At 41.8% G+C, this 19,959-nt stretch overlaps 1 protein-coding gene and 2 long non-coding RNA genes across 4 annotated transcripts in view; all 3 read left to right on the top strand.

Moving 5' to 3' along the window:
- Positions 1-892: 892 nt before the first annotated feature.
- LOC124276817 lies at positions 893-3,640 on the top strand. 2 transcript variants are annotated; one of them, XR_006898667.1, is made up of 3 exons: positions 893-965; positions 1,807-1,941; positions 3,554-3,640. It is a non-coding gene; the product is annotated as an uncharacterized LOC124276817 (long non-coding RNA). The 2 variants fall into 2 exon arrangements; XR_006898666.1 differs by lacking the exon at positions 893-965 and adding an exon at positions 1,589-1,627.
- A 1,124-nt stretch (positions 3,641-4,764) lies between these two features.
- LOC124276816 lies at positions 4,765-5,690 on the top strand. Its single transcript, XR_006898665.1, has 4 exons — positions 4,765-4,775; positions 4,926-4,988; positions 5,296-5,356; positions 5,591-5,690. It is a non-coding gene; the product is annotated as an uncharacterized LOC124276816 (long non-coding RNA).
- A 4,356-nt stretch (positions 5,691-10,046) lies between these two features.
- The window catches only part of LOC124276818 (multiple epidermal growth factor-like domains protein 6), a 37,164-nt gene continuing 27,251 nt past the window's right edge, over positions 10,047-19,959 (top strand). The window contains exons 1-2 of the mRNA XM_046712469.1: positions 10,047-10,113; positions 14,184-14,272. Of these exons, the coding sequence (XP_046568425.1) occupies positions 10,047-10,113; positions 14,184-14,272 (156 nt within the window). The remainder of the gene's footprint in view (positions 10,114-14,183; positions 14,273-19,959) is intronic.

The raw sequence follows: 19,959 nt of genomic DNA, 5'->3' as shown, positions 1-19,959 counted from the left end.
ACCGCAGTATTCACAAGCTGTTTGTGGCTATGAGGGTAGCTGATTGTTTGGCCGTTGTACACTCTATGAGGAGAAACCAAGATCTAATCTTTTTAACAGCTTGGACATCACCAACAAGTCCATAAATTGCTTTTGATGTGGCAAATGGATTTAGTTTTAGTGGTTCACCATCAGTAGAAGATACAACCAAAAATCTACTCCATGTATCCGGGAATCGGTTTATGGAACTGTCCTCATCAGAGGACAAACACTCATCCAGTGCTCTGCTTTGTGTGTTTTGGGTTGAGCCATGGTTAATAGTAGAAAGATTCACCATCTCAGGTTCCCACCCCCACGGAGTATCACAAGGACAATGCCATATACCAGTGGGTCTCCGACTGGCAGCACCAAGGATACTGAGATGGTATACTCCAGCAGAAGACTAATTGAAAATTAATCAGAACACCGGATTGGCCCATGAGCCACCGCCTTCTGGGCATAAGACTCTAGGCAAAGCTCATAAAGATCAAATTTCAAAATCTAAAAGTGTTAAATGAACAACGAGAGCCAAGACCAAACTTGAAACAATTTCAAATCAAATTTATGCAATTATATAAATACATACTCCATGCACAGGGCTTGGCGTGACCAGCCGATTGGTTGAACTGGGCCCATTCAACCACAAATCGTCTAGGTGAAGTCAGGGCCGAAGTGGTGTGTTTGGCAAAGGAACACTGTTCCTGGAACCAGTGCCCTCAACCACCAGAATCCCTTCTTCCTCCACCGACACAGGGCGCAACCCACGGCAAACGGGTTGGTGGATTTGAAATATGTCCCCGGGTCCACACCGGGGTTGAAGGGCGCTTAGCGTTACCCAGGACCCACCACGAGGAGGTGGCCCTTCATGGGTGCCTGGGGTTTGTGGAAGGTGGACCTAGGAAAGCAGTACAGAATACATGATGTCAAGATATATCAGCCATCGCACAGTAAGGACTGAACTAACTGACATTTGGCTTCACTAATTTTGAAATATTCTTTTCATGTATTTCTTTCATTTTGACAAAATAGGTTTCAATAGATCCGATGGCAAGATGTGCATCAGAATAGTTCATTCTGATAATACCTGAAGTAATCATTTAGACGATTCTCATGCATTCTTATTTCAACTTATCTTACTCTTTTCTAAGAAATGTGAAAAACGGGAGACAAAAGGACGCGTCTCTAAAAACTACACTTGTTTCTTTACTTTAATGTAGCAATAAAAATATCATTTATTGTAAAACGAGTTTACTGTCTGCAGATATGAATAATAGCCAGTCTAAAAATCTATTTTAGAACTTGTTTCTTTGTTTAATGAAGGTAGACAGATACCATAATTTATTGTAATGCGTTTACGATTGTATAAAATATTAACTCATCGGTTTTACTTCTGAATAAAATCTATTTTAGGACCAGAAGGAATCCGGTCTTTTGTGCTCTACTTGAGTAACACGAGCTCCTCCACGGGCCTTCCCCTTGCTATGCCTTCCCCATACGACACCCCTGTCAGTAACGGCGGGATCTACAGTGCAACATGTGATGGCATTGGAAGATATTTCTCAATATCAGAACACCACATACCCCAATCTCTGTGAGGTCGAAATATATGGTAGGAGTGTATTAAATTTCTGTACGGTTACTGTTCATATGACAAAAGGCACACACATATTTTGATGCCATAATCGGACATAGACCCTTCCATATATCAACAAGCATCCGACATGGACAAACTCTCATTTGTAATGCAAATCTACATTCTTATTGTGTATCCGTATCACCTATTTTCAGTTTGCAGCCCTGGGTTGTTTTGGTGAAACCTGCAGTAAATTTTGTCACTGCGCTGAAGAGGCGTGTGACCATATGTAAGTGGTTTGTGTCCAAGAGACTGTAGACCAGGGTGGCAGGGCAACAGGTGTGATACAGGTGAGGCGTAATACATGGTGTAAGAGAAACTGGTACTAGGCAGGTGAGGAGATTCACTCAGTGAATCCTTAGTAATGTAGGCCAGGATGGCAAATAGACAGGTGATATTTTTATGGGTCTGTGATATAGGTTTTTAACGTCCAAAAGACAAAAGGATTGGACACAAGTGCACCACTTTTTGTGTGTCTTTCGTCATCAAAATTAATTAAAACCCTCAGAATAGTGACTTCCTGAAGTCATAATATAAAGTGCATTAAAACAAAGAAATGTAATGAATTTTTCATGGCGCTCCACATTCGCATTCAATAACCTCAGATAGGTTAACCTGAAACAGGTCGAAATTTAGTGTGCTACAACTGTGTCTCAATCTAGTGCAATACGTTTGTGTATCTCTAACCGCAATTATACATCGGTGGAAACGCGGACTGCTCCGATACGACAGTTTTTAAAGAATATATTGACGGACTATTGCTTACCTTTGACGGTAAGACTATTCCATTGGCCTAATGTATCGATAACATATGATCTTTTATTCGTAGATGTCCGTGCAAATAGTGCAACAAAATTAATGACAATGGGTACAGGTGAAGAGAATGTGTCCCAAACGACACTAAACGTTACACAACGAGGATGTTGATGTAATAGTTTAATGGCTAAATACAAATCAAATCCTGTTTATTCCAAGACCATGTTATTTAAATAACTACCTTTAAACCGCTGACATGTCATTATGACAGTATTTAAGCAGCAGGCCCTTACTATGATTATGACTTCCAGAACACCCTGATAAATCAAAATTGATGTATGTTGGTTGAAATCCTGATACGGTAATATGATAGTTATTAATCAAATTGAAAAGAAAGTCTTTTCTTCATTACTGACTTCATTGTGTAAAATACTACATGAACTGTCATTTGTGAACGTCCCTTTGATGGTTTGTGCTGATATATTAACATACCTTATGATTCCTTTTCAACATGATAAGAACATTATGCATTAAAACTTCCCCGAATCTAAACTAAGAATATTCGTTTTTCATTTTTCTTGTACATACATACCAACATTTGTATAGCGCCGATATCCAGCTGTGAATATCGATAAATTTAGACAGAATACTGCCGTTTGCTATTGTGTGAATATTCATATAATATGTTCCCTCGATCACTGGATGTCAATCTCAACGGCACATCGTATTATCAATCTTAAGCAACTCCCTGGGGAGTATACAACTCTTGCAGCCACTAGGCGCACCGAGTTAGTGTGGCTTTCCCATCCTTACGCGGTACCCATTCACAGCTGGGTGGACTGGGACATAGTCACAGTATTTTGTCCAAGTTTACTGCACGTTGGTGTACCCGCAACTAGGTGTTTGCATCGTATTCATGTGGCCACCATCTGGTCATATACCAACGGATTCATGGGTTCTTTTAAGTGCACATGGTTGTGTACTATAAACTAGGGGTTGTGACATCACTGAAAGAGTCTGCACACAATGTTCACTCCAAGGCATTTACACCCCCGGTCACAGGTGGACTCCTCGAAGCCGTCACCTCAAGCTCGCTGGATCACTAGCCTGGCGCTTTGCGGCCCAGGTTGCCCACCACGCCCGTAGAATGTGACGCTAACCACTATGTAGTCAACTGTGTGAACACGTGTACTGACAGGAAGTGTTCTGATGTCATCTCGTCATGTGATCGCTTCACCAGGTCATGCGACAGGGATGTCTTACTGGTTGGAGAGGTGTGGATTGTTCACAAGGTACATGCTGGCACTTAATTCCTCACAAAATGGGCTTTTAGATCAAATTATTAATTTTCAGTTATCTGTTATCAGAACTTTGTTATGGCTAACTATTACATATTGCCTTGGATACCTAAAACTGTTAGAACAAATAAAACAAGGAGATTCAACCTTTAGCTTAAAACCATAAAATGACAATGGGCTTTTGCAATATTTTCACGTCATTGCGACTTCTCCATAGAGTGTACAAATGGACGCTATGGACAGAACTGCATCGACTCTTGTTCTGACAGGAAGTGTGCAAGGAAACTCGCCCCTGTGATCACATAAGAAGAAGGGCTTGTGTGTCTGGTTGTGCACCAGGGTGGATGGGTGAAGACTGCAGAGGAGGTAAACATCTTTACAGACATCTGTATTTACTTTTGACATTATTTGACTTCAACATTACTTTCAAGCTTTAAAAATCTATGATCGTACGATCATACAAAGCCATCTTTTATCATACAATGATGTACTCTACACACAATAAGGATTAGAATATATACTCAACATGAATTATAATCCATGTACTAATTATTATATATACGACAACATAAGAAAGGTAACACACATTAATTGTGGTAAAGTCTTTTTCGTTTCGTGTTGTGCCACACGGCAGTGAAACGTTTAAACATGATCTGTAGAATAGCGTGAAACACAACTATAATGGGCAGCTTGAGTGACGTAATTACCTCAGCGATCCGTACATGTACATTTTGCCTAAAACATGGTTATTCTTTTGAAGTTTCATTTTATATTTCTATCAAGACTAATAGGAAATGTGCTTGCTCATACATGAAGACGATTAGAATACATAGCTCAAATGGTATCCTATTATAGCATGACATACATTTATGTGCGTAAAGGTGTTCATTAAATACAGGCCATACACTGTAATATATGTTCATGCCATTTGTGATTTCTCCACAGTGTGCTCAAACGGAAGCTAGACCAGGGTTACAGGGAGACAGATGTGACACAGGTGAGGAGATCCAGTCAGTGGTGTGTCCTGGAGGCTGTAGACCAGGGTGGCAGGGGAGACAGGTGTGATACAGGTGAGGAGATCCAGTCAGTGGTGTGTGTCCTGGAGACTGTAGACCAGGGTGGCAGGGGAGACAAGTGTGATACAGGTGAGGAGATACAGTAAGTGGTGTGTGTCCTGGAGACTGTAGACCAGGGTGGCAGGGAAGATAGATGTAATGCAGGTGAGGAGATCCAATCAGTGCTGTGTGTGTCCTGGAGACTGTAGACCAGGGTGGCAGGGAGAGGTGTGATACAGGTGAGGGTGACTGAGGAGTCAGTGGTGTGTGTCCTGGAGGCTGTAGACCAGGGTGGCAGGGGAGACAGGTGTGATACAGGTGAGAGATCCAGTCAGTGGTGTGTGTCCCTGGAGGCTGTAGACCAGGTTGGCAGGGGAGACAAGTGTGATACAGGTGAGGAGCAGATGGAGTAGTAAGTGGTATGTGTTCTGGGAAACTGTAGACCAGAGGTGGCGGGTAGTCAAGTGTGATACAGGTGAGGTATTCAGTCAGTGGTGTGTGTTCTGGAGACTGTAGACCAGGGTGGCAGGGAGAGATGTGTGTAACAGGTGAGGAGATCCAGTCAGTGGTGTGTGTCCTGGAGACTGTAGACCAGGGTGGCAGGGAGAGACAGGTGTGTAACAGGTGAGGGAGATCCAGTCAGTGGTGTGTGTCCTGGAGACTGTAAACCAGGGTGGGTGGCAGGGAGACAGGTGTGCTTAACAGGTGAGGAGATCCAGTCAGTGGTGTGTGTGTCCTGGAGACTGTAGACCAGGGTGGCAGGGGAGACAGGTGTGAAACAGGTGAAGTGATTCAGTCAGTGGTGTGTGTACTGGAGACTGGGAGACCAGGTGGAAGGGAGTCAAGTGTGATATAGGTGAGGATATTCCAGTCAGTGGTGTGTGTCCTGGAATACTGTAGACCAGGGTGACAGGGAGTCAGGTGTGATACAGGTGAAGGGATCTAGTCAGTGGTGTGTGTCCTGGAGACTGTAAACCAGGGTGGCAGGGAGACAGGTGTGATACAGGTAAGGATATCCAGTCAGTGGTGTGTGACCTGGAGACTGTAGACCAGGGTGGCAGGGAGACAGGTGTGATACAGGTGAGGTGGAGATCCAGTCAGTGGTGTGTCCCTGGAGACTGTAGACCAGGGTGGCAGGGGAGACAGGTGTGAAACAGCTGAAGTGATTCAGTCAGTGGTGTCTGTACTGGAGACTGTAGACCAGGTGGAAGGGAGACAGGTGTGATACAGGCAAGAGGAGATCAAGTCAGTGGTGTGTGTCCCTGGAGACTGTAGACCAGGGTGGCAGGGAGACAGGTGTGACACAGGTGAGGATATCCAGTCAGTGGTGTGTGTCCTGGATACTGTAGACCAGGGTGGCAGGGGAGACAGGTGTGATACAGGTGAGGAGATCCAGTCAGTATTCTGTGTCCTGGAGACTGTAGACCAGGGTGACAAGGAGACAGGTGTGATATAGGTGAGGAGGTCCAGTCAGTGGTGTGTGTCCTGGAGACTGTAGACCAGGGTGGAAGGGAGACAGGTGTGATACAGATGAGGTAATCCAGTCAGTGGTGTGTGTCCTGGGGACTGTAGACCAGGGTGGCGGGAAGACAGGTGTAATATAGGTGAGGAGATTCAGTCAGTAGAGTGTGTGTCCTGGAGACTGTAGACCAGGGTGACAGGGGGCCTTAGACAGGTGTGATATAGGTGAGGAGATCCAGTCAGTTGTGTGTGTCCTGGAGACTGTAGACCAGGGTGGCAGGGAGACAGGTGTGATACAGGTGATGAGATCTCAGTCAGTGGTGTGTGTCCTGGGGCACACATGTAGACCAGGGTGACAGGGAGTCAGGTGTGATACAGGTGAAGGAGATCCAGTCAGTGGTGTGTGTCCTGGAGACTGTAAACCAGGGTGGCAGGGAGACAGGTGTGATACAGGTAAGGAGATCCAGTCAGTGGTGTGTGACCTGGAGACTGTAGACCAGGGTGTGCAGGGGAGACAGGTGTGATACAGGTGAGGAGATCCAGTCAGTGGTGTGTGTCCTGGGAGACTGTGACACAGGTGAGACCAGGGTGGCCTGGGACTGTAGACAGGTGTGAAACAGGTGAAGTGATTCCAGTCAGTTGTGTCTGTACTGGAGACTGTAGACCAGGTGGAAGGGAGACAGGTGTGATACAGGTGAAGGTGATCCAGTCAGTGATGTGTGTGTACTGGAGACTGTAGACCAGGGTGGCAGGGAGACAGGTGTGACACAGGTGAGGATATCCAGTGAGTTGTGTGTGTCCTGGATACTGTAGACCAGGGTGGCAGGGAGACAGGTGTGACACAGGTGAGGAGATCCAGTCAGTATGTGTGTCCCTGAGACTGTAGACCAGGGTGACAAGGGAGACAGGTGTGATATAGGTGAGGAGGAGTCCAGTCAGTGGTGTGTGTCCTGGAGACTGTAGACCAGGGTGGCAAGGGAGACAGGTGTGATACAGATGAGGTAATCCAGTCAGTGGTGTGTGTCCTGGAGACTGTAGACCAGGGTGGCGGGAAGACAGGTGTAATATAGGTGAGGAGATTCAGTCAGTGGTGTGTGTCCTGGAGACTGTAGACCAGGGTGACAGGGGGAGACAGGTGTGATATAGGTGAGGAGATCCAGTCAGTGATGTGTGTGTCCTGGAGACTGTAGACCAGGGTGGCGGGGAGACAGGTGTGATACAGGTGAGGGAGATTCAGTCAGTGGTGTGTGTCCTGGAGACTATAGACCAGGGTGGCAGGGAGGAGACAGGTACAGTGATACAGGTGGTGGTGATCCAGTCAGTGGTGTGTGTCCTGGTGACTGTAGACCCGGTTGCCAGGGGAGAGGGAGGTTGCATGGACAGGTTTCTGTTACCTGATACCCCGTGTCACCCCTTTTAAGTGTGTACGTAACTGTAATGACACGTTCAAAGTGAAAAGATCGAACTGATGTAAACCTACTTAGTTCATTGGGAACCGATGATATGTGTCAACCAATTCAGCCAGTCTGACCACCCAATCCCGTTAGTGGCCTCTTACGACAAGCATGAGTTGCTGAAGACCATTTCTAACCCAGACGTTCACGAGTTGTGATATTTGGAAGTCGCTGTACAGAAGAATCGATATATGTTCTATTTAAGTCGGCACCGAGCAAGAAAATAATTCCAGACCCCTTAAATTCGGCTATTGTAATATTATAATAATAATAGTTCATTTGTATAGCCCTGGTATCCATCTGTCTAGTTGCTCACTGGCGTATATGTAGGAGTAGAAGAGTGAGAGGGGACATGGCAAATATTGTAAGCAGTTCTCAACAGAAAAGTTTGATTAGGCTTTTAAAAGTGGATTCACAGATGGTGACTTTGGGTTCTGATGTAAAATGTTTCATAATTGAGGTGCAACAATGGAGAAGGCTCTGTCACCCATTTTGCTTGTGGAGACTGGTTGGGACAAGAGGAACTGATCGGAGAAGCTTGCTGGTGAGCTCTTTAAGGTAGAGAGGGCTGTTTTCCCTGTAGGGGGAGCTCGATGAGTCAGTAACAGAATTTTATAGAAGATACGCTGTTGAACTGACAACCAATGGAGAGATTCCTGAACTGGAGTGATGTGGTCAGTGCGTTGCTTGCGTGTAATCAATCTTGCAGCAGAATTTTGTACTCTTTGCAGACGTGATAGAATCGTTTTAGGGAGGTTGACAAGAAGAGAGTTACAGTAGTCGAGGCGGCTGATGATTTGTGTCGATCGAGTAAACACAGACAAAACAGGGATATCTCCACTACATGAAATGTTAGTTACAGTAACTCAGATTTACAGTGAATAAGGTGAGTGAGTTAAATTTGTACATCGCATCGGCAATATTACAGCCATATAGCAATGAAAACAAGGTAATCATTATAAAATATCTGGTAACAAAGGAAGTAAAACCAACTCGACTATCACATATATATACTTAAAACTAGTAATTAAATTTAAAATACTTTAACTATAGAGGACGATACAATATAACAACAGGCTATAGAACAACTGAAGGCAGATCACCATACTAGGGACCATGGGGGCTTACAGTACCTTTCCTACCTGCATGGACACCGGGAATAAGGAAGGTAAACCGCTGAGTTTTCTTTACGTCATACTTAATGTGTCAATGGTGGTGATATACACCTCCATCGAATAGGGCCGTCCCAGCTAACAAATACATAACAAATGAAGCTATTCCACTTCAAAAGGGTATATCATTAAGCTCTTCTGAGCAGTTCTGTGTACTGAAGCTTTATAAATAACTGTTCTTAATCACTGTATAAACTAAACCCAAATCTTTGAGTTCTTATACTTTCCGGAAGTATATTAATGTGCGCTTTGCTTTGTGAGACAGGTATACATTCAGATGGAGACAGGTTTTCCACAGCTCATGTCAAGCTTTAGGAAATTGCAATGTAGAAGGGTATTTTCAAAGCTGATTGTCAACGGTATGTGATACACAGCCTGTGATACTAATTTACAAATTCAACTCTTTTATAGATAAACTAATGTCAATACACTGACATAATTCGGAACTTTAATGCACGGTTTGTACTTCATGAGACTGAATGCAGAGTAAACGGACAGCGGAAATTAGGCGTGTTCATTTCATACTGCACACACAGAGGATATTTGTATGGAAAAAGCAGGAACAAAAGAATCCCTTTTCATTTTTTCGCAGATGCTAAAAGGTTGAACGTGATATATAGGACATACAACAAAATACATCATTTTAATGTGGCACAGATAATCAATATCCGTGAAGACTCGGTTTACACCTTTTGTTGTAGCTGACTGTTGTATCCCAAAGCGTACATTCATTGCACTGACGCTCTGCCCTCTAGAGAAACTGAACTGAAAATATTTTACTGAATGAAAAAGAAAACTGACTCAAACCTATCAGTATATAAATGTCCATAGTTTAATGGTCCATAAAATGATGTATTCTATGTGCGTTTAATCTATATTGATATTGAAAGCAATAGGTTTTGCAAACACTTCTTAAAATAGTATTATACGGCAGTTACAACCTCTGTAATGCAGAGTAAATGAGTATTTCTTTCACCGTGTATTTTAAAACCCCAACCTTTTAAAATGGATGAAATGGCGTCTCCCCTGGGATAACCCTTACGCCTAGTTGGGCGTAACAATTTATGTGTGGCAATGAATTGACTTGATAATATACCGTGTGAGGGTGACAAAACACGTAGTACGCACTAATCGCACCTGTTTAGATGCAGGCGTTATGCGACCTAGTCCCGGTGTATTTCACTTCCTTGTTGTCCAACATGGCGGATGTGAGGACACTGCTTCTATGGGCGGTGGTGACAGAGTGTTGGATACTGTTCATACTGGGTGAGTTTACTCCACTGCCTCTGTACTGATTCAATCTTTCTGTTTACCATGGTTTGTGTATATATGTATTCTATACAACATCACTGTCACTATCTTAAGTGAACAAATTTATAAAGAACGTTCCTATTTCTTCCTCCATCGATATTCACAACCATTTTCGGTCAGCTGATCTGACACAGCTCCACAGTAGGAACGATTGAATGGAAATTACGCAAACATTATCGATTAAAATTTTGATAATTGAAATAATGGAATGTACTTTTATGGGTTACAAAATACAAGACTTCAACAAAATTGAAAGTGTGTTAAAGATAGACGATAGAAACTCAGTGTGTATTTCCAGCTTTATATGGATTACAGAGAGCCTGAAAACGCTTTATATATATATATATATATATATATATATATATATATATATATATATATATCACCGTTCAGAATGACAGAATCTTTTCTCTCAAATTGGGCTTGGCTAGGGTGACCAATTCCGTTGTATCAAGAGGACTATCCTAAGGCATATATTCTGATGAAATAGAAGCATGACCATTTGTGATAAGTATATATATATATACACACACATACGAGATACCGTGGCAGAATCTAGTCATGAAATGAAAATAGAATATATATATATATATATATATATATATATATATATATATATATATATATATATATATAGACACACACATACGAGATACCGTGGCAGAATCTAGTCATGAAATGAAAATAGAATATGTCAGGGTGTATTTCTGAAAGGTGCAGGTTCCGGCGAACGGTGATTAAATATGACCAATAATAAGGCTGTCAGTGACATGTTTGGTTGAATGTGAAACATATCAAAACTTTATATATTTTCAAATATGATTTATGAGGGGTAAGCCACGTTTATGATTATTTATTGTGAACTGACAGGTATGAGGAAATTGGTTTTGCGTCTCAACTATGTTGCTCAAGGCAAACACTATTAAATCGACACATTCTCTAATTGTTTGGATACAAGAATCATGGCGTTTCAGGAAATCTGTCACTACACCAACGACATGTGGACGGGCATTATCTTGCTGAAGCGTGAAGTTACACACGCTTCTCTGTCTCTTGGGTGAATGGCTGCACATGAAGCCCAATGATCTCATCTGTGTATCGCAGACCTTTCAGTTTGCCATTGACAATGACAAGTTGTGTCCGACCATGAGATGTGATGCTTCAACATACCATAACGTTGTCACCACAAAACTGTTAAACGACGCACGCGTCAGCATACCGTTCACTTCGCCGTCCGTACACCTTTGCCCTGCCATCTGAGCTGTCAAGATGAAAGCTCGACTCGTCAGTGAACAAAACACCATCCCAATCTTGTATCCTGTAGATGTCCGCACACGGCAAAAGTGCCTGTTGGTGACTTTGGGGCAAACATTGCGGGTACTAGACGGTCGAGGCCGGATATTGTCCTCCATCTGTCGGTTCGGTACAGTCCTGGAACTGATTGGACGTAAGCAAGGAATGGTCCGAGCAGTCAAACGGACAGTCTGGAGTCGATTCCTTGGATGGATCAGCCGAATGTGGTTGTTTTGCTGAAATGATATCACCCGTGGCTGGCCGAGGTCCGTGGCAAATCTCTCGTGTTCCCATTATGTTGAGAACGTCTCCATAGAGATGAGATCGTGTTTCGATAGACACCAAAACATCTGGCCATTTCACTTTGGGCTCTCTCGCATACACACGTCGCGGAGACGCTGATTTTCTGTAAACCGTGGCATGACGTACGCACAGTTTAGGTTGAAATCAACTTCTCAGAGCAACAATCAGGCATTAACTTTCATGAAAGCACTTTGCTAAATGTTTAAATATAAATGTATTTTTATAACTTTCAAATAACTTTCATTTTATGCAATTTTAAGTTGTGCATAGTTACTTTTTTCCGTTAGTATATAAGGCGAATCAAATAGGTGGGACAAGCATGCATAATCTAAAAGACAATGATCCTTGAGAGAAAACAGCTGTCGTTGTGGATGCAATAAACGATGTCGTCTGGAGCATTTTGCAAGACATCAACCGCCATGATCTCATCGATCAGAGCTGTATCTCTTTATTACCAGTCCAGGGCGATGCATACAACTTCTTGGGAAAGAACAATGAACTCTCCACCGAACACAGTAGAAACAACAAGTTACATCTGTTCAAATGCTTTGAGACAGAACAGAACAGAAGGTGGCATGTGTCGCCCTCTGCCACGGCTATGCAGCAGTAGGGCGACGCATTGTAACAGCGCTATATATTAACTAAAATAAGTTAAAATAAGTTGAATTATGCATCATGGCACACCGCATTTCATTATTTGTAATCCAGGACATGTGTGTTTTGGAGCAAGGGAAAATATTCAAATGCCTTTGCCCGTGGGCGAAATATATTAAGACCGCTATAAATTAGTTGAATAAAGTTAAGATATGTTGAATTTTGTGTGATATTACTTGCAAACAAACTTTCATATATATGCAGCTCCGAAAACTTGTTTCTTTCATCTTCAGTATATATCCATGAAAACATAGCTCTATCGACTCTGCCCCGTGTTTTAAAAATATATGGAGATGGAACTGAGCACAAACAGGATGTGGGAAAGAATTGATCAATCCAAAACCAGAGCAGCAAAAACGACATTTAAACTGGTGTTTGGAGCATAGAAAATCCAATTGGGACAATGTTATATTCTCAGATGAAAGCTCTGTGTAACTACAGCCAAACTGCATAAAATGATAAAAGGTACAAAGAATACATTCACCAGATGGGTGCAAAGTACTGTTTAAAGTTTCATATACACATGAACATAAATAAAGTACGAGGAGGAGAGTGCTGGCTGTCATACAGTCACATGCAGGTTACACTCGGTATTGACCTTGCATCGTGGAAGACACGCAAAATGACATTATGAATGTTCACACTCACCAATAAATTCAACGATAATCATTCCAGGGCCATACTTGAACTGACATGGCGTTACATGAAAATAAGAGTGGTTCTTTTAAATGAGCAATTAGCATCATGAAATCAACATGGATTCTAATCAGCTTGCCGTATGAGTGAAAGGATCATACTAGTCAGAAATGGTCACCATGGGAAGTTTTATGTATGTGTTGAAAACCTATCATTGAATAAATACAGAGGGGTTCTTAATTAAGTTCTTTGTGTATATATTAAAAAGAATTCCTCCAGGGGTAATGAAGTCTTGTCGTTGTCATTGTTATAGCCATCCCTCGCGCGGGTAACACCTGCAAATCATCCCCTCGTACCTGCAGTCGAATTCTCAGCACTGGACTCCCTGCCATACCTCATTGAGTGCTTGTGTCCATTCCTGCAGAGTATAATCTCTAGCTCGAACTTGGCGTCCAAGATAGCCGCAAAGATAATCTATGGGCTCATATCGGGTCTCCTTGGCTATGGTATTATGTTTGACTGCGTTGTTCTGCAAATGGGCGATGATGGCTCGAGAGCGACGAGTCATCAGTGGTGCACATACTGCAAAGTTATGAAAATAAACCCAACTGTACTTTTGAACATGTGACCCACAGCCATTGAGATATTGTGTGGCGCATGTGTTTTAACCTGTTTAACCTGTAAATGCTATGTATGATCGCCTGTTCGGACCAAAATTGCAATGCCCGCCTTGGATTTAGTCGTTGAATTAATGCTAATGTGTGTACGTACGTTGGAGTGTCTGTTTTGTGTATCTGAAGGCAACACGTGAACACAAATGAAGTGTTCACTGGTTTTCTACAGGGACATCTCCACCTGTAGCAAACGTTTGTATCCTGACGGATGGGCATTCCATCGAGATCCAGTATAGAGCGAGAAGCATTGTCATCAACGCTTTGTAAAGCAAGATGTTACATCTGAAGTGGTGATCATAAGATACTGGATATTGGAAAATATGGTTTTCCCCCGCCTCATTGAAGCATGTATTAAGGAATTGTTGCCTGTAGTGTTTGGTGGACAATCCTACTTTCCAAAAGAACCACGGAAGAATAATTCGTCGAATTGATTGTGATCTTAACTACTAACACTTCTTCTGTCAGGGTCCTGTCCAGCAGGAAGTTTGGAGATGCGTGTAGTTACAGCTGCCACTGTGGACATTCCTTTAACCAGACAACTGGAGTTTGTGGAGGTAATTGCGATCCAGGCTGGCTGGGATTAACCTGTCAAAAAAGGTATGATGTTTCGATATTTGGAAAAAGTAGTCCAAGAATGTTATTTAACATGTAAACTGGCCATATATATTGAAAAGTGACTTGATTGTTGTAACTTACAAGTACATCATCTTGTACGTGTTGAAAAAACAACCCAAACACATATAAAGCGTACCCAAACGTTGACAGCGCCTCACGTAGACGATTCTGTCGATGTTGACTGCTTCATGACATTCACCAAAATGGTCGATAGGTCCGGATACCAATAACACTCATTCGTCTCATCATCATGGTGCTCCTGTTGACGATACCCTCACTGTTGATGGTGATGAGGTCACTGTGAACATCTGGTTGCGCAGATGAAAAATGCGCAGGTGAAGGTAATCTTTCTGGGTGGCCACTCAACGTCTTCCACTTCTGGGACTGTCAGATGTCTGGCTGACGTGTTTCATTAGTGTGATGATGGTCTGTCTTGTACAGCCGAATTGGCAATATGGTTGTTCGAAGTCGACATCTACAACATCATCACACAATTCTCACTGCTTATATGTATGGCGTTTTGATGTGCCTTTAACAGTATGTAAAAACTTAACGCAAAACGTAAAAAATAACGCAATATGTAAAAAATTAACGCCAAATGTAAAAAATGTCTTTAACACAATATGTAAACACCTAACGCAAAATGTAAAAACAATTTTTAACGCAATATCTAAAAGACTAACGTAAAATGCAGCTTTATTGTTTACAAGTCTTGGCGACTGAAATTCATTTTTTAAGAAACTTTACTTTATTGTTTTTCAAAATAACTAAGCTATTGCAATGATTATGTCAAAATTAACCTCAATTCTAACTTAATTAATATCTGATCTTTTGGGTCATTTAACATCAAAGTAAAGCTGATTATGGTAGAATGTGTTATATACATGTATAGCGATGCTGGATATCATAATCTATATTCGACAGTATCCAAGGAAATCATTTTATTCTTCATAGTATTTTTACATGAATAGTCATATGGGTTGTATTCATTATGCTCTATTCAAGGAGGTTTTACCTTTTGGCCTTTTTTTAGCGCAAAGTTGGGGATATAAAATTACCCTCCATCCGTCCGTCAGTCTGTCCGTCCAAACAACTGGTATCTCAAGAGTGGTTTATCAATTTGTAATGATATTGGGTACGGTAACCAAGGTTCAACATGGAATTCTGCAGATATCATTTTGTTTTGGTTGTCTCTTTTTCTTTTCATTGTTTTTGTTGAGAGTCCAGTTTTGTTTTCAGATTTGTCCTATTTAGTGGTGAATTAATAGCAAAACATTTTCCTTTATGGAGTTAATGTATTAGCTACTTTTCTTGGTGGACAGACAAATAGTTTGGTTTTGATCTCACCTCAAAATACACAAATGAAATGCAACAAATCCTGATAAAAAGTTTGAGCCATCCCATAGGAGTTACGAGAGACTTGGTACTTTGTTTCAGAAACACTTTGAATGAATTTAAAAGAAAATATCATATTTATCATGATGTATTTACATATACTATATTACTCCAAAATGTAAAAAAATTACTGTATGAGTATAGATGTGTCGCTGGACACAAATGTCTTTGATTTAGAAATGGTAAATCCATCTTGCAGTTTTGGTTATAATGGACATGCAAAATGCATCGCAGTGATTCAGACATTTTCCATTCCAGTCATATCTGATTTCCTTCAATCAAGTCTCAGCTAATATTGCTGCCAAAGAAATCGAGTAATACCAGAGACATTTAAGACTGGGTCCCGATGTTGATCGCTCAAATTTAATGAAATAAAGTTATTGTATTTGATACAATTTAAGTAATATGGAATATTGATGTAAATGGGTAGCAGGACTTGTTATTCAAGGTTTAAAAAAACTGAATCCATCAAAAATGACATAGTATCAAAAATTAGTACAAATGGAACCAGTTATTCTGTTGTTTATCTAAATGGAGACATCTCAGTGTAATTTACGTCTTCAATATCTGAAATATATATATGAAATGGTGTTTGACCTTATTAATTAACTCACCTACGGGACACATGATGATCACCTGGTTCTCACTGTTGTATCAAAAATGTTATGATAGAGGAGAGATTTTTTTATGTTAACGGAACAGTGACACAAGTTTCCCCCAAAGAGATTCTACCCGGACAGAGTCCAGTGATATATCTTAGCTACTTTCCTGAAAATGAAGGGAAACACTACATGAGTCCAAATCCAACTGATCAAATTAAGAGTAAAACAGGTAGAATGGCCAAAGAGAGAAGTAGCACAGTTCAGTTCGACCGTTGGACAGAAAGTGGACCAGAGCAATGGGACAGTGAGAGAGAAAGTGGCCCAGAACAATGGGACAGTGAGAGTGAAAGTAGTCCAGAACAATGGGACAGTGAGAGTGAAAGTAGTCCAGAACAATGGGACAGTGAGAGTGAAAGTAGTCCAGAACAATGGGACAGTGAGAGTGAAAGTAGTCCAGAGCAATGGGACAGTGAGAGAGAAAGTGGCCCAGAACAATGGGACAGTGAGAGAGAAAGTGGACTCATGTAGAAACACTACATGAGTCCAAATCCAACTGATCAAATTAAGAGTAAAACAGGTAGAATGGCCAAAGAGAGAAGTAGCACAGTTCAGTTCGACCGTTGGACAGAAAGTGGACCAGAGCAATGGGACAGTGAGAGAGAAAGTGGCCCAGAACAATGGGACAGTGAGAGTGAAAGTAGTCCAGAACAATGGGACAGTGAGAGTGAAACTAGTCCAGAACAATGGGACAGTGAGAGTGAAAGTAGTCCAGAGCAATGGGACAGTGAGAGTGAAAGTGGCCCAGAACAATGGGACAGTGAGAGAGAAAGTAGTCCAGAACAATGGGACAGTGAGAGAGAAAGTGGCCCAGAACAATGGGACAGTGAGAGTGAAAGTAGTCCAGAACAATGGGACAGTGAGAGTGAAAGTAGTCCAGAACAATGGGACAGTGAGAGAGAAAGTGGCCCAGAACAATGGGACAGTGAGAGTGAAAGTAGTCCAGAACAATGGGACAGTGAGAGAGAAAGTGGCCCAGACAGTGAGAGAGAAAGTGGCAATGGGACAGTGAGAGAGAAAGTGGTCAAGAACAGTTGGACAGTGAGAGTGAAAGTAGTCCAGAGCAATGGGGCAGTGAGAGTGAAAGTAGTCCAGAGCAATGGGACAGTGAGAGAGAAAGTAGTCCAGAACAATGGGACAGTGAGAGTGAAAGTGGCCCAGAACAATGGGACAGTGAGAGTGAAAGTAGTCCAGAACAATGGGACAGTGAGAGAGAAAGTGGCCCAGAACAATGGGACAGTGAGAGAGAAAGTGGTCAAGAACAGTTGGACAGTGAGAGTGAAAGTAGTCCAGAGCAATGGGGCAGTGAGAGTGAAAGTAGTCCAGAGCAATGGGACAGTGAGAGAGAAAGTAGTCCAGAGCAATGGGACAGTGAGAGAGAAAGTGGTCAAGAACAGTGGAACAGTGAGAGAGAAAGTGTCCTAGAACAATGGGACAGTGAGAGAGAAAGTAGCCCAGAACAATGGGACAGTGAGAGAGAAAGTGGTCAAGAACAGTTGGACAGTGAGAGTGAAAGTAGCCCAGAACAATGGGACAGTGAGAGATAAAGTAGTCCAGAGCAATGGGACAGTGAGAGTGAAAGTAATATCTTAGTTTTCGCAAATAAAGTCATTTTTTGCCAAATTTGTATAAGAAAATGGATTTCGGTTGCCACCCCTAATATTCAAACCTAAAACTGGATTTTACAGATTGCGTTAAGTTTATACATATCAAGTTAAAAATTGTTTTTACATTTTGCGTTAGGTGTTGTACTTTTTGCGTTAAAACCATCTTTTTACATATTGCGTTAATTTTTTACATATTGCGTTGTTTTGTACGTTTTGCGTTAAGGTTTTACATATTGCGTCAGTTTTTACATATTGTCTTTATTTTACATATTGGGGTTGTACAAGGCTTCTTGTGTTACATGTGCTTTGTTTGGGGCAATACTGAAGTCAGTGAAACTCTCAGGAGACAAGGTGCCAAACATGGTCACCGATCCAAGAACTCCAAGCTTGTTTAACTTCAACTGATTTGTGAACTGTGCTATTTGGACCACACACAACCACAGAATCCTATTATCCAATTCCAGAACTGCCCTGAATGTGCTTCTATGTCAGCACCTAAGTGGTAAATGTCAGAAACTTGTCAGTTCAGGCCAGTTCACATTATTTTGATACAACACCTGGTAAAATTGAATTTGTTTTATTCAAATAGGCCTTAAAATGAACTCATTCTTTCAACAAACTTCTCACGGAACTGCCAACATCAGTGTTTTGGTTGCGACATCCCAAACAAGCCAACGCAGCCATGCTCAGAAGAAGGGACGAAGGCAAACGATACCATTCATTTCCAAGATCACCTTCGGGAACCACTGGGACTGCACAAAGAAAACATACAAATCACTGAAATAAACTGACTTAATGCTTATTGTTCAGTTGGTGAGTCTAGTTTTGATAATTCTTTGTAATGTTTGGCCAAACTAGGAAATGGCTGCTAAAGGGTAATGTTCTTGGACAAAAAATAGGTTTTCCCCCCAAACGTTTCACAATATTTCAAATTTCAGGAACCACCAACAATTTCATTTTCCGATATACAAACACAATATGTCACCCAAGTTGTTAAACTATGGTAAAGTGTTGCAGAAAGCTCATGATGTAGATTGCACTATTGGTGACTGCCAAGACCCATCATACTGCTGACGATCTGGAGTTCATATAATCCCCGGTAACTGCGCAAAATGTTTACCAGTCGGGATCTATAAATCATTATGCAAAAATGTGCCAAAGGAAAAGGAAAACCTATTGAATGTTGTTCAGAGTGGGTTAAGTCAGTGCGTGATTCTGTCCTTATAGTGTTCAGACTTGCAAAGAGGAAACAGAAGCACCATTTGTAACACATATTTTACTCGGTAAACCAACAAGATATCTGGTGTTGAAATTTGGTAAAGATTTACTTACAAACTGAGAGGTATACACAAACACGTGCATACCAACAATGCCGGAACCAACGTGATTGCCAAATAGTTCTCAAATAATGATTGTTTGATTGTAAGAACTAATACTGGTGACCCCATCAGTACCTAGTGGAGCCACCCCTCCCAAGGATAACATCTGCCAGTGTCCTCCTCATACTGCCAATCAAGTTTAGAATTCTCAGCACACGAAGTGCTTGCGTTAATCTCTGCAGAGTTTTAACAAGTGGATCTCTAACTTGGCGTATAGTCTATAGATAGTCACAGAAATGGGGTTCACATCGATGCTCTTGAGGGCAATGGTAATGTTTCGATGTCGTTGCCCTGTAAATGGGCGCGGACGGCTCGATAACGGTAAGGTCCAGCCTTGTCCTCATGACTATCGCACGACTGGCAAGGGAATGGTTTTCAAAATGTGGTACGACAGCGGTATCAAGTTCTTGACCATTGAGTGTCCAAGGTACTGTAATGAGATCCAACTTACAGTATTACGAAACTGAGCAACCACCAAAGGATTTAGCTGCATGAATCATCTTCTGGTGATCTCCATGTGCAAAACGGCCCTTGGTACCTATGAACCCTTCGCCATGTCCTCTAATTGCTGTTTTCTCGGAGCCTG

This window comes from Haliotis rubra, unplaced genomic scaffold, assembly GCF_003918875.1.
Source record: "Haliotis rubra isolate DU_JTF1 unplaced genomic scaffold, ASM391887v1 Scf2134, whole genome shotgun sequence".
Classification (NCBI taxonomy): domain Eukaryota; kingdom Metazoa; phylum Mollusca; class Gastropoda; order Lepetellida; family Haliotidae; genus Haliotis; species Haliotis rubra.
The sequence above is the reverse complement of the archived record's forward strand: the minus strand, read 5'-3'. Positions and strand labels throughout refer to the sequence as shown.